At 37.4% G+C, this 19,253-nt stretch overlaps 1 protein-coding gene across 2 annotated transcripts in view; it reads left to right on the top strand.

Annotated features, from left to right (window-relative positions):
* Window positions 1–18,885, top strand: part of LOC107045104 — an 86,488-nt gene extending 67,603 nt beyond the window's left edge. Inside the window, exons 2-4 of one of the 2 annotated variants that reach the window (XM_015267238.1) lie at window positions 15,423–16,708; window positions 16,851–18,356; window positions 18,488–18,885. In XM_015267238.1, the coding sequence (XP_015122724.1) occupies window positions 15,423–16,708; window positions 16,851–18,356; window positions 18,488–18,643 (2,948 nt within the window). In that variant the 3' untranslated portion in view covers window positions 18,644–18,885. The remainder of the gene's footprint in view (window positions 1–15,422; window positions 16,709–16,850; window positions 18,357–18,487) is intronic. The other variant, XM_015267239.1, reaches the window with a different exon arrangement.
* Window positions 18,886–19,253: the final 368 nt, after the last annotated feature.

Raw genomic sequence — 19,253 nt, forward strand, 5'->3', positions numbered from 1 at the left:
GGAGGAGTTACCATCACAGGATTTAATTATGATGTTGGAGAATGGAAAACAACCCGAAATCCAAGATCGCATCAAACTTCTACATGAGAATCTGCGTTTGACCGATCTCAATAAAGAGGAGAAGCGCTCCATTTTGGAACTTTTGGAGGAGCTCAACTCAATTATGCATTTGCCGGGTGACACTCCGGGAATTACAGACCATCTGGAGCATGAGATCCCGCTTAAACCTGGCACAGCACCCATCAACGTCCGACCTCATAGGTTACCGGAGTCTCAGATGGGCGAAGTTGACCGTCAGGTTAAGGAGATGCTGCAAAATGGAGTTGTGCGTCCGAGTAAAAGCCAATGGAATGCACCTTTGCTGGTTGTGCCTAAGAAAATGGACGCATCTGGGAAGGTGAAATTCCGTGTTGTCGTGGATTTTCGTCGTTTGAACGAGGTCACGGTGGGTGATTCATTTCCATTGCCTAACATCTCTGACATACTGGATCGTTTGGGCAACGCAAAGTATTTTTCAACTCTGGATCTGGCTTCAGGCTTTCATCAGATACCTGTGAGGGAGGAAGATAAATGCAAAACAGCATTTTCTACACCATACGGGCATTATGAATTTAATAGGCTGCCTTTCGGAGTGAAAGGTGGGCCAGCTACGTTCCAGCGATTAATGAATTCTGTTTTAGCTGGAATTCAGGGAATTCGATGCTTCGTTTACCTGGATGATATCGTTGTCTTTGGAGCCGGTTTAGAGGAGCACAATACAAGGCTGAAAGAGGTCCTACTGCTCTTGAAAGATGCAAATCTTAAACTTCAACCAGACAAGTGCAATTTCTTGAGGAAGGAAGTCGTGTACTTGGGACATGTCATCACCAAAGATGGAATCAAGGCAGATCCCAGTAAAATAAATGCTGTAAGCAGCTTCCCAGCGCCCCAAAACGAGAAAGAGGTGATGTCTTTCTTGGGCCTAGCGGGATATTACCGGAAATTCATCAAGGATTTCTCCAAAATTGCCAAGCCACTTACAGAACTGCTGAAAAAGGATGTTTCCTGGACCTGGGGAGAAAGAGAGCAGAATGCAACAGAGAAGTTGAAACAGACTCTCACAACTGCGCCAATCTTGCAATATCCAGATTTCAAGAGACCCTTCTTGCTGACAACAGATGCGTCAAACAAGGCGATAGGAGCGGTCCTGTCACAGGGCGAAATCGGCAAGGATTTACCAATTGCCTACGCCAGCAGGACGCTGAATAAGGCCGAACAAAATTACAGTACTATAGAGAAGGAACTATTAGCTGTTGTTTGGGGTGCCAAACATTTCAGACCCTATTTATATGGCCGAAAGTTCACTGTAGTTACTGATCACAGGCCCTTAAAATGGATATTCAACGTCAAGGACCCAGGATCAAGACTCATCCATTGGAGAATTGCATTAGAGGAGTATGAATATGAGGTGGTACACAAAGCCGGAAAATTAAATACCAATGCTGACGCCTTGAGTCGAATAAATGTTGTAACTCGGGCGCAGACAAGGATGGAAACAGCGCAAAATTCAGTCACAGCCAACGAGGTCATTACATACTCCACGAATACAAAATTAAAACAAAAATATAACTGGAAGGGGATGAAATCAGATGTGGAGAAGTACGTTGGAGGCTGCGAAGAATGTCAACTAAATAAATTGGGAAAGGCAACTAAAGTTCCAATGGTCATCGGAGAGAGCCCTCAAACTGCATTTGAGCAATGCGCTATGGACATAGTTGGTCCACTACCCGTTACGGATGCAGGAAATAAATATATCCTGACTTTCCAGGACGCTCTCACGAAATTCAGCAAGGCCATCCCAATTCCGAATCAAGAAGCCAACACAATCGGACGTGCTTTTGCAGAAAAGATCGTTTGCGAATACGGTACACCACGGAGGTTGCTCACAGATCAAGGACCAAATTTCATTGGAGAAATTTTCAAAAATGTCTGTAAACTCTTAAGAATCAAAAAAATACAAACGACGGCTTACCACCCACAGACAAATGGCATTGTCGAAAGGTCACATCGCACTCTAGCCGAGTACCTGAGAGGTTTTATCCAGGAAGATCAAGCAGATTGGGATACGTGGCTGCCATATGCAATGTTTGCGTATAACACCACACCCCACACGGCAACAAAAATGACGCCTTTTGAGCTGATTTTTGGGAGGCGTGCTGAATTACCCACAGCCGTCAAACAGCCGCCCCGTCTGACATACTGCTATGATGACTTCGCCCAGGAACTACGAGAGAGATTGCGTGCGGCTCATCAGGAAGCAAAGGAGGCCCTCGACAAGGGGAAAATAAAGTCGAAAATCCAGTACGACAAGAATGCAGAGTCAATAGAGTTCAAAGTCGGAGATAAAGTCTTACTCAAGAATGATGTTGCGCGACGAGGACGATCAAAGAAGTTGGAGCAGCCCTGGTTAGGCCCTTACAAGGTTGTCGAGAGGAATAGCGATGTCAACTATACAATTAGATACGGAAATAAGCAGAAAACGCAGAGAGTCCATGTCAACCGGCTTCGTCCTTTCATAGAAGCATGACTATATGGACCCCAGCCTCGGAAAATTAAAATTTTGGAAACCCTAGAATTTTCTTATTATAAGGATAAGGAAATTTTTATGGGAAAAACAGGACTGATCTTGCAATGCGTTTATTTAATGAAACCATTACTCAAAAGGTCTAGTCAAAGGAGCACTGAAGGTGTTGTCTGCACGTCGTTGATGCCAGCTCCAGCCCAGATAATAATACTGTGGCTCTTCCCAGCGACGGAGGCGACACTGAGGGCATCGAGCCTTCTCATCTTCAACCCATTGAGGCACGTGACATGGTTGTGGAGCCGGAATTTCATTGAAGAGGGCACGAAGATTGAACACATCTTCCACTCCTTCGACGTCGGAACACACCGGGAGATCCCAAAGGTCGTTAAGGTACACTTTTTCGGACCTACGCCAACGCCTAATCTGCTCCCTATAGCCGATGTTCACACAACCAGGATGGAAGGGATACTTGGTACACTAGAAAATGAAAGAAATAGTGGAAAAATAGCGACTCTAAGCCTCACAAGTGTACAGGAGTGCATAAAAATGGAAGAGGTGTTCGAACTCACCAGGTATTCAAAAATGTGGACGTCAACAGAATGCCGTAAATACGGATGCTTCCGTATATTAACAGGCCGAGTGGTTCTTGAAACGACGGGACCAAGTCGATTCCACACACTAGCCGCACGAATACGCTCGGAAGGATTTCTCGAGCGTAAAGGGCAAGCTTGGATGAGATGTCCTAAATTGCTACATTTGAAGCACCTCTTGGGGGCCGCAGAGACACGTCTGGATGTACGAGATGATGATCCATGTGGTGAACACAAACCACACCTGGAACCTTCTCGACAAAGCTGGTCGAAGGGACAATGGAAGGAGGAATGCCCAGCAATTCCACACTTCAAACAGCGTTTTCCTGGATTCATGTTGAGTTGGTTAATATTGACCACTTTGCTGAACACTTTGGAGAGGACTGTGACGAAGTTGGGGCGACAGGCATTTTTATATTCGAGGGTGTTCCGTCATCAAACATGGCCGTCGCTGAGGTGGCAAAGTACTTCACACCGTACATCATCAAAGTGGGTTAAACTCCCAAAAAATTCTGGAGTGCATCGAACTTTTAAATCAGCAATTTTGGTTGCTGTATGGCTCATGCTAGGGAGCATGGCAGAAGTAAGGGGGGAGGGACATATGGTGGAAAAGTTCATTCACACCCCTGGTATACACTTCGAGCCGATTGGAAGAATGTATCTCAGTAACCAAGTATGGAGCATTGCAGCTTCGACGGATGTGTCACCGTGGATGTCAAGGGCCGATCAGGTCCATAGACATCTCTACAATGCTAAGGAACTCTGTCGACGAGCAGGCAAAGATGCTGGGAATTTTCAACTCATTGTCGAGCAATGGATCGAAGACTTCGCTGAGACTAAAGAAGTCATAGTTGGAATGCTGGAAACAAAAGGGTCCAACAAAAAACGAGGTCTCATCGATGGTTTAGGGACCGTTGCAAAGTCGCTCTTTGGTACAATGGATGCTCAAGATGCACAGATCATTAATGACAGACTCTCGCATCTAGAATCTGGAGTAGAAGGTACATTCAAGAGTTCTCGAAAACAGTTGGAGATAATGAATTCGACACTGTACCAATTGGGCCACACAGAGGAAAATATAAGGAAAAACGAAGAGATCCTGAAAAACTCCTTAAAAGAGGTTATGCGAGAAAACAGAAATGCAACTAGGGAAATACTGAGTAGAATTAACCTGGACGAACATTTCATGATACTAGAAGTCATCTACACTGGAGTGGTATGAGATGCTGCAAACATAAAAAATCTATTGACTGACTCCAGCGGGTTGATATTAGATACAGGAGTNCCTGGATTGGGGGGAACGTACTTAAATTTTTCGATGAGAATATGATGTCGAACATCCTCGCAGGCCTCATAAAAAATCCCGAGTAATTTGGAGCGGGAAGGGGCTGTTTCAGGGCGGAATCCCCAGAATTTTCGATTTTTTCAAAAACAATAATATTTGCACTGGATTGTGGGGAACCTACTTAAATTTTTCGACGGGAATATGATGTCGGACATCCACGCACGCTTCATAACAAACCCCGAGTAATTCGGAGCGTGGGAAGGGGGTGTTTTGGGGATTCGCGCCCCCAAACACCCCCTTCCCCCTTTCCAAGTTACTCGGGGTTTTTTATAAGGCCTGCGAGGATATCTGCGATCATATTCTCATCGAAAAATTTAAGTAGGTTCCCCTCAATCCAGAGGGGATTTTTTTTTTTTAATGTAAAATTCTAGGGATTCCGCCCCCAAACACCCCCTGCTCCAAATCACTCCGGGTATTTTAGGAGGTCTGCGCGGATGTCCGAAATCATATTTTCGTCGAAAAGTTTAAGTAGGTTCCCCCCTGTTATGCCCCAAAAAGATGTATACAAATTCTCACTTTGATCCGGATAATATGGTGACACGAAAGTGGCACGTATTATTCGAAACAAAACGTTGAGAAATGAATTAAGAAATAAAAACACACATTGTAATATTCGTGCGTTAAATCCACGATATTCCGATGTGAGTGAGTAACCGGAGTGCAGCGTCAGCGGATTCCGCTCCGGCTACTGGCCTACTGTACGTTACACCTTGCAGGTGTGACAAAGACAGTGATCCGAATATACGAGGTGAATAAATACTCGTGAATTCGGATTCTCTGGGCCAGTAATACGACGACACTTTTATACTTATAACTTCTTTGTATTTATGTTCGCCTGATACCTTTCGTATCAGACCGAACTTTCAATTGTTAATTATAGTATTAAATAATCGTTTAAAATCAATCTCAATAAAGATTTATTAATTGCTAATTATCGCGAGTGATATTCCCTACAACTGAACCCATCCGCTCGGGTCCATAACACCCCAATCCAGTGGGGATATTGTTTTTTTGGAAAAAAATGTAAAATTTTGTGGATTCCACCCCCAAACACCCCCTTCCCCCGCTCCAAATTACTCGGGATTTGTTGTGAAAGCTTCGGGGATGTCGGGCATCATTTTTCCCTTGCAAAATTCGAATAGGTTACCCCCTATAGCTTCTCATGGGGGGAAGGTCCCTGGGAGTGATGATACGGCCCTGTCCATCGGCCAGTTTTTTGGGTAGTTTCAGCGTCATTATTTTGATTTATTTGAAAATTTGCAAAAAATTTTCCCTTTTGGAAAATCAGAATTTAGGGGATATCTTTGAATATCATGCTTGAAATGAATTCAGTCATAACTTGAAATGTTTGTATTATTGCCATCACGTCGAAGTTGAAAGATAATTACGATAGCTATATTGGTTGATTTGATTTTTATGAAGATTGTTGAAAATTTCGAATTATTCATGAATTTCCCTGAATGTGAGTTTTCTGATGGTTTCTCCAAATGTAATGTTTGAAATTCAATCAATTATGTATAAATAAATTTTTTACATATTAGCATTTTATCAAAGGGCCGAGGGGAACCCCCATGAAGTTGGCGAAACACGGTCAAAATCAGGGGGTTTCGAGTGGCGGTTAATAATGTGTTAATAATGTGCTTTTTATGTATCGAAAACAAAAATTTTCTACTCAATTAGGTCTTTTGAAAATTGCATCTGACGGTTTGGGCTCAAAATTATGATTGTTTGACTCAAGTTGCGTTATCTACTAATTATGTGTTATTTATGTACCAATGGAAGAATTTCCCAGATACCATTAATTTTGTGGAAATGAGACAGTAATGTTACGTCATGATTTCCCAGTAAATATTTAATAATAATTTTAATCAAATAAATTCTGGAAAATTATGACAGTTATTTTCTCCTATTTTGAGCCTACCTTTCGGTAATAGCTCGGGATTGGAGTCGAGTGAATTGTTAGAATAATAGAGGATAAAAATTCACAATAAATGGAGTCAATATTTATTTTAATCATCATATTCAAATTTTAACGAAACCAAATTCTTTGAATTAAACAATTTACAAATGGATTGATTTTCACCAATTTTGAATATTAATTGTCATACAATATAAAATTTTTCCCTTGAATCAACGCGAAAATTTACATCAAGAATTGAAACTTTTTTTTTATATTGAGTTCCTCGAACTAAAATTCTCAAATATTGAATAATTATTTCTTTTCTTTTTTTTTCTTGAATTTTTGAAACCGTTAAACTTTTCACCACGTCATTTCCCGATTTAAATCAAATTTATTATTTATTTTGTTTTACTCATCCATTTTATTGAAGTTTCTTGAAGTAATCCAATATTCGATTGGTTAACGCTTTGGTTTAAAAAAAAAAGTCACACAGATTTTTTTTAGTTCACAATTAATCCCGCTAATATTTATCAAAATTTCACAATAATTTCACGAAAAAAAATTTACAATTTTTCGGAACGGAAGTTCTCACTTCAATTAGTTTCTCTTGAAGAGAGAAATAAGAAGAATGACCAAATATCTTCAACTTTTGAATGGTTTAGACGACGCGAGAAATGACCGGGAAAGAAGAACGGCGGGAACTAACTTTGGGGGTGCATCGACGTTCTTTTATTACTTCGGATTGCGGATGTACTAATTAATGTATTTGTATGAATTTTGATGTGTTTGTCAAAGGAGGGGGCATGACATGATGTCGATGCACCAAGGTACGCCTCGGCACGGATACCTGAACCTCTTGGTGATAACGCTCTTGGAGACAATTCAAAGTGTTGCCACCCAACGATGAGGTGATCGTTACATGAACTTATTCGGTTTTTTTACACCTTTTTTTCTTCATTAAATTCCTTCTTATATTTTCACGAGTAATATCGATTAAAAATGAGACTCGCTTTCAATTACCTCCAATGCGAAATGCTTTTTGAAACCGCGTATTATTTATTATTTTCTAATTCCATTATTTTTCAATCATCAATTTTTCTTTCATTCCAATAAAAAATGCGATACGTCTCCAGACGTAACAGTAAATATTGGAAGCACAATTTGGGCGGTTTAATTGGTGGACCTTAATCTACCAATTATGTGCTCTTTATGTACCACAAAAAAAAGTGTTGGCTCAGTAAATTTCACGTGAAATACTTGCGAATTTTCAAAACTATAATTTGAGCAGTTCAATAGGTGGAGGTACATATGTAAATTATGTGTTTTTTTTTGTAATACCAAAAAAATCTATTATTCTGAGAAAATTAAATGACAAGGCGATGACAAGAGTTCTGACGGCTCATTGCTGCAAAACCACTGGATGGGAAAAATTGGGCTAATCATTGCGTCATCATTCTACATGATTCCCAAATCAACTCCAGTAATAATTATGGGCCCACCACAATAACAATCGACAACCCATCCCGGAAGGGTCCATGACCTTGAATTGGCGTCACAGTGAGGGAGGGGGGAGGGAGGGAGGATTGAAATGAGGAAACAAGCATAAAAAAATTATGTGTTATCTGATTCGAGTCACGGAGGAATTATGTACTCTTCAGGCGTAGAGCCATGAACTGATTGTCCATGTGAATCATTATGACTCCGAGAGGTTGAGCGGAAAATGACACTTGGATTTATGTACTCCCCAAATCAGGTCCAATCATAATTATGTACTCATCATAAAAATACCCTCTAGTAAGAGTATCTAGAGGACTAGACCTGATTGGGGTGTACCTGACGATGCGTCATTTTTTCGCTTCGATGATCTACTGATTATGTGTCACAAATAAAACTACGTAATTCGATTAGGTACCCACATTACAGATTATTATTGACACCGACGTGCCTGAATTAGGTTCGATAGAAGAGATAGAGATTTGAATAGCACCAGAGAATTATGTGTTATCTGATTCTAGTCACGGACTAATTATGTACTCTTCAGGCACTGAGCCATGGACTGGTTGTCCGTGTGAATCATCATGACTCAGCGAGTTTCGGCGGAAAGGGACTCTTCGATTTATGTGCTTTCCAAATTAGGTCGAATCATAACTATGTAGTCATCATAAGGATACCCTCCAGTAAGAGGATCGACTAGACCTGATGAGGGGTGTACCTGATGAAGAATTATATATGATCCTATTCGAGTCACGCAGTTATTATGTACTCTTCAAGCACTGAGCCATCGACTGATTGTCCAGATGAATCATCATGACTCAAAGAGTTTCGGCGGAAAATGACTCTTCGATTTATGTGCTCCCCAAATCAGGCCGAATCATAATTATGTACTCATCATAAGGATATCCTCCAGTAAGAGGATCGACTCGACCTGATTGAGGTGTACCTGATGATGCATCATTTTTTCGCTTTGATGATTTACTGATCATGTGTCACAAATAAAACTACGACCATCGATTATAGGTAGGATAATCGATTAGGTGAATGTTGAATGTTTTTAATGCCATAATATATGTGAATTGTTTATATTTCTGATTGATTTCATATGATGATGGAATTACAGTATAAAATTTACGAAATACCTCATTTACATTCCTGGATAAAAAGAATCCTAGACTGAACATATTTCCGGGAGGCCCGTTATCGACTTCACGACTATAAACATTTTATCAAGAAATTATGTACTCATTTCTTATAAATAACGAATGTAGGAGTAATCTTCGTTTTCACATTAAATTTCACTCTGTTGCGTTCTTGATATGTCCATCGGTTGTGACGTAATGAGTACAGCTTCTAACTTCCTTCAGTGTTGTTGTTATCACTTGTCATCTTCCCTCGTATGGATTTCAGATTGTGTCTTTCACCCGTCTTTCTTCAAGTTTCCTTCCTGCTCCAATCTTTTTTTCAAAAAATATGTCCTCTGTGTAAATTGAATTCAAAATATTTCTCTGGACGTCACACGCCGAATCGTCCCCAGTTTCCGTGAGGCCTCCATGTGTACTGAGTACTACAGTAAACAAAGCATGCAGAATGATTTCTGCTTATTTCAGAGTGCGACACGACAAGTTTTCCCATTCCTGTTTTATAGTACGCTGCAACCTATGCTTTGAATTTTAATTTCCCTATCAGAGTGGTATAAACCTTCATCCAATGAGCGACGTCGATGCTCACGTTGCAGGAGGGTATTCATCTGTGTTTAAAAATGAGTTTGCATAATCATCTACAGTACCATATTTATTGAAGGTTCTGACAGCGCTTGCACGTAGTGCTAAAGCCCAGTCAGAAATGAATTCTTTAGGAGGTGGCAAATTTTCTTTGTCGATCCAGTCCATAAACCACGAAGTGATAGATTGTGTTGACTGTGAACTAGTCAACATTCAACTCAGAGAAACTTGTCTCTCCCCTGTATGTGTGACTCTATGTGGTACACTTCAATCAGGTCTAGTCGATCCTCTCATTAAAGAGCGTGCTTACGATGAGTACATAATGACGATTCGACCTGATTTGAGGAGGACATAAATCAAAGAGTCATTTCCCGCACAACCTCTCTGAGTCATGATCATTCATATGGACAATCAGTCCATAGCTCAGTGCCTGAAGAGTACATAATTACTCCGTGACTCGAATCGGATAACTCATAATTCTGTGATGCTATTCAAATGCATCTCTCTTCTATCGAACCTAGTTCAGGCGCGTCTGTCTCTAGAATGACCTGTAATGTGGATACCTAATTGATTCAGGTAGTTTTATTTGTGCCCCATGATGAGTAAACAATTGAAGCGAAAAAATGACACATCATTAGGTACACCTCAATCAGGTCGAGTCGATCCTCTCACTGAAGAGCGTGCTTATGATGAGTACATAATTATGATTCGACCTGATTTGAGGAGCACATAAATCGAAGAGTCATTTTCCGCCGAAACTCTCTGAGTCATGATGATTCACACGGGCAACTAGTCCATGGCTCAGTGCCTGAAGCGTACATAATTAGTCCGTGACTCGAATCGGATAACACATAATTCTCTGGTGCTATTCAAATCTCTCTCTTCCAGCGAACCTAATTCAGGTACGTCGGTGTCAGGAATGATCTGTAATGTAGGTACCTAATCTATTCACGCAGTTTTATTTGTGACACATAATCAGTAAATCATCAAAGCGAAAAAATGACGCATCATCAGGTACACCCCAATCAGGTCTACTTGATCCTCTTACTGGAGGGTATCCTTATGATGAGTACATAATTATGATTGAACCTGATTTGGTGAGCATATAAATCGAATTGTCATTTTCCGCCCAACCTCTCAGAGTCATGATGATTCACATGGATTGATTATCTCTATTGATATGGCTCTGCGCCTGAAGAGAACATAATTACTCCGTGACTCGAATCAGATAACGCATAATATTTTCATGCTTGTTGCCTTATTTAAATCCGCCCCCCCCCCTCCCTCACTGTGTCGCCAATTCAAGGTCATGGACCCTTCCTGGATGGGTTGTCGATTGTTTTTGTGGTGGGCCCATAATTATTATTGGAGTTGATTTGGGAATCATATAGAATGACGACGTAATGATGAGCCCAATCTTTCTCATCCAATGGTTTTGCAGCAATGAGCCGTTAGAATTCTTGTCATCGCCTTTTCATTTAATTCTCTCAGAACAATAGATTTTTTTGGTACTACAAAAAAAACACATAATTTACCCATGTACCTCTACCTATTAAACTGCCCAAATTATAGTTTTAAAAATTCGCGAGTATTTCACGTGAAATTTACTGAGCCAACACTTTTTTTTGTGGTACAGAAAGAGCACATAATTGGTAGATTAGGGTCCTCCAATTAAACCGCCCAAATTGTGCTTCCAATATTTACTATCTCATTAACGGTATCTGGGAAATTCCTCCATTGGTACATAAATAACATATCATTAGTAGATAACGCAACTTGAGTCAAACAATCATAATTTTGACCCCGAACTGTCAGATGCAATTTTCAAAAGACCTCATTGAGTACAAAATTTTTTTTTCGGTACAAAAAAGCACATTATCAACACATTATTAATCGCCACTCGAAACCCCCTGATTTTGACCGTGTTTCGTCAACTTCATGGGGGTCTGAGGGGAGAGATAAAACCGCAAAAAAAGATAACGGTTGCATAGAAAAAAGGGATAATAAGAATAATGGTGGTGATAACATTCAACTACGTTGAAAATCTGACGAAATTAGTTTAAATGAAATCTTATTTTATTTAATAAAATGTAATAAACAGTGAATTACATATGATAGAAGAAAATGATATGAAAAATAATCATTCGGAAACATATTGCCTATTTATTAGCAAACATAACTATACTATATGCAATACAAGAGCAATTTCCCACTTGTCCTATCGTAAAAAAGAGAGCACTGTCATGGCGGCCTCCACAAATGCGCATTGCGCATGCTCATGGCACAGTGACGCGAAGTGTCATGGCGCACCGGAGAATTTTTGGCGAGTCCACAAGACACGTTTCATGACGATGCGATGGGGCTATTTAGAACAGCGCGCGAGAAGTACAAAGCGGAGTTATAACTTGAATTTAGAAATCACCAATTCCTCAATTGAATTAGCTAGAAAGAGCTCGAAAAAAAGGAATCGATAATTACCGTTTTTCGAACAAAATTCCGAAAATATTTGCAATTTTCAAGATTCCCTTCTTAAGAATGAATAATGGAATGGTTCTCACTTCTAAAAATACAATTATTTTGACATTAAATTTATTTTTGTAAAATTCTGGGAGTAGAGAAAATCTGTTACAATTTAGGAAAAATTATTCTTGGAATGAAATATTCATTATCATTGAATGATTCATAAAAAAAGGGCTCATGGTCTCCGAAAATCTCGATTTTTCAATCATCTTATTAATTTACACCAAAAAGACGTCTTCCTATTATTTTTCTATATTTTTGAAATGGTTCCCCATAATTATGAGCAAAGAGCAATTTTACTAATGGAGATAATGGAAAAAAGAATTAAAATTTCAGGGATCATTAAGTAGTCATTTTTAGGAGTGTTTTAATTAATTGAAAAGTAAAAGTAAATTCTAGCAATATGAAAATCAAAACTTTCAGGTTACTTGAATTATTATGCAGTATATGAATATCCTATATCTAAGTACTTTGCATTTTTTATTAATGAAGCAATTGGAATTTTCCAATCAATTTAAGTCAGAAGAAAATAGAATCATTCAACTTTCTTAATGTTGCGTTTATTGAGGTTTCCTCCAAACCAAGCTGATTAGAATCAATGGATAGAGTTATGAAATTATCTTACAATTTTTGTGTTAAGTATAGGAGAATCTGAATGCAACACAGTAAAAAATAATAATAATACCCAAATTAAAAAATTCTATTACGAATAAAAAATAGCGATTAAAGACTCCATAATGGCAAAGAACAAGAATGATTATATTCATATCATATCATCTGAATCATTAAGATGAATTTCACAATTTTCATGAAGATTCACGAAAAAGGATGGAGCAGAAGCCAAACTGTCATTTTCATTTTCAATTTTTAATATGCTGCTTCAAACATGAAGTGATGCATTACTGAGTGATCTAATGCAAAATGATAACAGTGTTAGCATGTACTTCTACCAGAAGATCAGTAAACATTGAACACCAGCAATTTACTCTCTAAATTGTGTTTGAGAAGTTGAATTGTAACAAAGATTAAAATCTCATTCAGCGAGCATGCTAATTAGCACATGCACAAGCAATTCATTGTAATATAAAAATTTAGGAGCTAATAAATTAGGACATTTTTTTCATCAGTTGCATTGTTTTTGCAATGAGCATGATTATGAACAATGAATTGAAAATAGAAATGTGCAATGTGATAAAAAAAAGGGGTATAAGGAAAGGACTATCGACATAAATATGAAAATAGAACCCTTCAGCTTGACTGAGATAATTCAAAACCGAAACTGTTAAGACTGAACCCTTAATATGAAAATTTTGAAGTTTGTCTAATTTCTGATATAAGCACTCATTGAGAGAAGATTTTTGAACATTAATAACTATTATTTTGAAAAGACGAATAAGGGATGAATTAAAGAAACTTCGAGGAAGTTGGCAGGTTCTTTAAAAAATCAGAGAATCTTCGGTTTCTATCTGAATGTAACGTGATTTGCGGTTTTTCCAATTTAAAGCAATTACGAGGTTTTCGCCTAAAAAAATTGAATTCTCCACGAGTTTTCGAGATTTTGAGAAAATTTTCGGTATCTCTCAAACGGTAAATTATTTGTGAATCAATAAGGGAAGAACAATTGATAGACAAAGGGGGAATTTTTCGAATAAAAATAATATGGAGGAGTCATGTAATCCTAACCATGGCACTCCGATTGATTAATATAAGCAATAAGAACACAATTTGAAAAATTCGATCAATTCCTTGAATTTTCTCAACAATTCCACAAAAATTTTCAAGTTTAGACAAAAATTCAGGATTTCGTGGGATATTTCACAAAATTTCAGAGCATTCATCAAATTTTAAAGTTTATGCCATCGTCAAATAATAAAATTGTGAAGAAAATCATGAATGCGAGAAGTAGGTACTCCGAATTTTAAAAAATAACTGAATGCTTTCATAAAGGATTAAAGAGGAATGAAGGGAAACAAGGCTAAAAAATTCTGGGTTGTGGGTATTATTATTTTGTACTCTGAATAGAATTTTGATAATATCCATAGTTACAACCTCATTCAGTGAGCACAGGAATTTAGAAGTAGTGAATCGCTTATTGAAATATTGGAATCGAAGAAATGATGAACTGAGAAGAATTGCTTACATAGTAATCTTAATACTCAGTATAATAAGAAAATGATGAATCATTAATTTTTGAAAGAAATACAAAGAATGTAAAAAATTCACAAGTCTCTGTATTGTTGATACAGGTGTACTTGTACGTGGATAAGTCTATGGTTTTTGTTTTTCTCTCATGAACTTCATAGTTTTTTCTCATACATATTTATTTGAATAAGCATATATGTACAGTTACATGTTTTACATGTTTTAATGTCAGTTTATTGAATATTGGCCGATGAAACGAAGAATATGATGTGATTCCGCTAAGGCTTATACTCAATTCCACAAGATGATACCTCATAACGAAAACATAGACGTGTCCACGCCAAGATGAGAAAAGGAATAATGAGAGTGCATCAACATCGCAGCCTTGGCGGCGTTATTCAATAGATAACAAAGAAATTTGCGATACGATTTTAGAGAAAATAGAGAATGGAATAAAAGAATCTATTGGAATCGATTTTCATCGGATCTCACCATTTAGGAAATAAAATACACATCTTTAATTTGAGAAAACAACAAGAAGATTTCAATTTCTTGCTATCCCAACTGAATTTGAATATAAATTGGTGAAATGAATCGATGAAATCATCAGAATCTATTACGTAAGGTTTTGAAAAATTCATCAGTTTGAGAGTGATTCTAACGTCCATGGCACCTTTCATTCCACATTATATTCGTATTCAAATGAACAAAGCGCATTTTCATGATCATTTTCATGAGCAACAGCATCAACGTCGCGGCCGCGACGGCGCTAGTTTAATTAAAATTTCAGTCAGTTTTCGACTGATATCTCCGTATGTGTCGGAAATAGTAAAAATTCCGTAAGCACTTCTTTTTTTCCTGTATAAAGAAAGTCTTCATGAAAATTGTATTATGAAACAAATTCCGAAATAGCTATCACAAAACAGCCGCGATAATTATATTGGCTTATTTTACGTTTCCTTTCATCCATAGGTATACCATTGATACAAAATAAAAGACGAAGATGAAAAGTTTTCGCAAAACACCTTTGTTCCTATATGCGGTGGAATAGCATATACCCAATTTTTCTACATGATTTTTTGTTTGTTATTGCCAGTTCGTTATCAAATTTTACTAAATGAACTCTTATTTTCCATTGTTATAGCAGAAGATGACGATAAAAACTCGCTGAATACAACTCAAGCAGGGGAGACTACTAGTGTAAACGTTGAGTCGAATACTTTCAATACCTTCCACATAATTATTGATGAAATCCTTTCTAAAAATTCATTATCATCAGCGGATTATGATGTAATAGAGCAAATAGCTCGACACAATCCTCTCGCAATCGAAACTAAACTCAACAGAATCTTCAAAAAAATTCTGCTCGAAAGAAAATTTTTACACGATGAGAGAAACTCGTACGCGAAATTAATGAGTACAATTATTGATACTTGCATACGGTTGAGGAGAAATCAAAAAATTATTCCATGGGTTTTAATGGCCTTAAATGAAAGTTTAATGAACACGAAATTAATTGGAGAAATTGCGAAAAGGAACATCTACATTTTATCTGACGATTTTGTTGACAAATTTTCAGCGTCAATTGGGAGTTTGACAAATTCTCAAGTTGGAACTATACTCACCAGTCTCATTTATCATTTGGACTCGTGTTTAATGAATTCGCAGGAAGGCAAGATAAAACAGACACTGGCGATGCCCTCTGAAGCACTCGTTATATTCTCTAAAGTCATTAGACAATTCACCATAGCTGTATTAGACGGCGTTGATGTGTTTAGAGTCACTCGGCCATTGCTAGGAAAACAAAAGTTTGTTAATGGATTGAGAAACTTGGGGAAGACTCTGTCTAAATTCATCAAAGTTTTGCAACGAAAAAGTAAAGATGATGAGTATCAAATAATTGGTTTAAATTTATGGAAAATTATAGAGGTTTGGTTAACAATTGTAGCATTTATCAATCATTATGCCCCTGATGCAATTACTGAAAACGATTGGAGTGATATTTTACATGACATTGCGAGTATGGAAGATTTCAATAAATTTGAGGGGCATGGGAACACTGAAAAGGGCCTTGTTTTTCTGAATCTTAAAAAGAACATTCAAGGGATTCAATATACATGGAAGTTATGTACGGATCGGGATGCTGTTGGGCACAGCAATGAAGGAGTTCCTGCTTTAGAACAATTCTGGAACGTTCTGGTGGATAAATACCCAAACACTATTCACCGTTTGAGTAATGACAGCATTTCTGAACTAGCAAAGCTCCTGATAGAGAATTCGAATTCGATTAGTGGAATATTGGTGATCGATTCAATTCAGAATAATGGGAATTTGGTCACAGCACTTATTTTGGAGATTTTGAGAAAAATTCATGAAATTTTAGAGGAATCAACGTCTACAACTAAGAGATTACTCGACACAATTACTAAAGTGAGTAAAGAAATCGATCAACTAGGCCCCGATTTTCTCTCAAAATTACTCTTTATGAAAATGATTCAAAATTCAATGATATACAAAAACACTAACTTGTTTTCCATTCCACCATATTCATTTTATTCACTTTGTTTTACAGGGAAATTGGTGGGAAAATGAGGAACGTAAAAAAAAATTGAAATCATTGAAAACGTTATTGACAACACCTAAGTGGACTGTTCTCAACGATAAAAATGTCTTGAGTAACATGATCAAATATTTGGAAGTATTATTACATTTACCACTGATGTACTGCACTAAAGATCTGAAGACGATCATCTTCCTGGCCATTTTATCGTTAAAAAAAGAAACACTTGATAATGCCACCGTAGTCACTCTGTGTGACGAAATTCTCTTAATAACGTCAGAGCGTTACAACGAAGACCTTCTGCAGTATATTCAAGCAGAAATTGTCATTCTAGAATTATCAAAATCCCAACGAATTTTTTCGAGAGCCATCGAATCTTCGTTAACAAACTCCAGAAACTATGGACCACTCAAACAAGCTCTCAAATCTCATATGAATAATAAAGACACACCAATAATGATGGTGGAATGCATAGAAAAAATGAAAGTACAAACTCCTGAGGATAAGGAACTACTCAAATTTGAAAAGAAGTTAGTAAAAAAGATTTTGTTGGATATCAATGATGTGTCTTTAAATCCAAATCAACTGAAGACGTTAACCGTTGTTTTTAAAGCCGCAGTAGCACTGAAAAAAGTCAACGACGATCTCATTGATAAAATACACACAACTTTAAAGACTTTGACTGAAAAACCAAATGTTGAGAGCGATATAAATGGTATACAATTTGCAAGAGAAAGTTACAATTTTATAAAAGTGGTTCTCCAGTACAGAAACAAAGGCGTGTCGATAGACCGCACGACGATGAAAAACATTTGGAGCCTTATAATGATTAAATCCTTACCAGATATCGTTCCAATATTAACCGAAGCCAGTGATGTGATTACTCTTAATCACGCTTTGAACTTACTTAGGAAAAATACCCTGAAATCATTGAAAAAAAACGATGAAAATTCTTTTGAAAATTGTTTGATTATTTGGAATGCCATGGCGGAGGCGGATATGGGAACCAATCGAGAGAAAACTCGTCAGTGTTCTCTTCAGGGGCTGATGCAATCAATAAAATCAACAGAAGTTTCCATGAATAACAACATGATGTTAAATATCATGAAATTGTTTATTAGTATCATGAGTTCAAAACGAATGACGATTACAGACAAAACAATCGACTTGATTGTAACTATTGTTAACCGCTTCATAAACGATTCACCCGAGGCTTTAGCTCTCTCTCAGCGAACACTGTACCTGTGCTGTTCATGCCTAAAGTTTCGACCTGAAGTGGCTATTGATTATTTGCCGATTATTATGCGATTGTACTTGAAGGCCGTTAAAATGACTATTGAAGTAGCCAAAAAGAGTTCTGACCAAGAACAGCTGCTGCGTTTGATTATTCTGGAGATACAGAAGTTAGCCAGTGCTTTTGTTAAGATGAAAAAACACACGGCAAAACTCAGTCCTTATATCATTGCAGATATGATCGGAATTTATTACGGGGGAGGAGTCATACCTACTTACATTAAGGTAATTTTTCAGCATTGCCAATACATATCAATTTTCAAGGAACATGCAACGTAATTTTGGCCTTGTTTTCTCCAACAATTATACTATTCACTTTGCTATGATGATATTAATGGAACGTTTTATGGTTACAGGAACCTCTAGATGATTCTATCAGTCAATTCTTGAGCATCTGTGATCAACATGCGGTTTCTCTGGTCTTCAGAGTACTGTCACCATCGATGCAAGAAATATTTAAAAATTTATATGACAATTACATTAAATTTCACAAATTTAGTGGTAAAGTTTAATATCTTTTATATAAAAGTGAGGATATCTAACAAACTTATGAAACTTTCTGTTCTTGATTAATGACTCTGAAGTTTTCTGAAAAAAAATTCTCCACCAGAGCATATCCTGTGAGGAAACCGGGCAGTTGGGAAATTTTCAATGTCGTTGAATCGTGCGTGAAGGAATTCAATTGTGATGATTACTAAATACGTAGATAAGCAGACTGAAAGGTACTATTATTTATAAACTTATTTTCCAAGTTTTTTTCACTCTATTTTTTCTTTTCTTTTCACCAAGAAAATTAAACAAAAAAACTTAGAGAATGTAAGCCAAGGAAATTCTACAGAAAATATCTCTATAGAATAAGTCGTACAGAAAAATAGAATTCTATTGATTTTTTCTATAGAATATGTTCTACTGAACATTTCGATGGAAACGGCCAAAAACTAATAAAAAGTTCAGTAGAAATACAATAGAATTGTCTAGCGAATTCGCCAGGATTTTCTATGAAATATTTTCGTGCGTGTTAACACTCAGCATAATGGAACGATGATGAATCATCAATTGATAAAAGGAGCAGTAAAAAAAGGCACAATAAAAGAGTATCAACGTCGCGGCCGTGGCGACGCT

The sequence above is a fragment of the Diachasma alloeum genome, unplaced genomic scaffold (genome assembly GCF_001412515.2).
Source record: "Diachasma alloeum isolate Michigan unplaced genomic scaffold, Dall2.0 Dall_scaffold_00877, whole genome shotgun sequence".
NCBI classification, from domain to species: Eukaryota; Metazoa; Arthropoda; class Insecta; order Hymenoptera; family Braconidae; genus Diachasma; species Diachasma alloeum.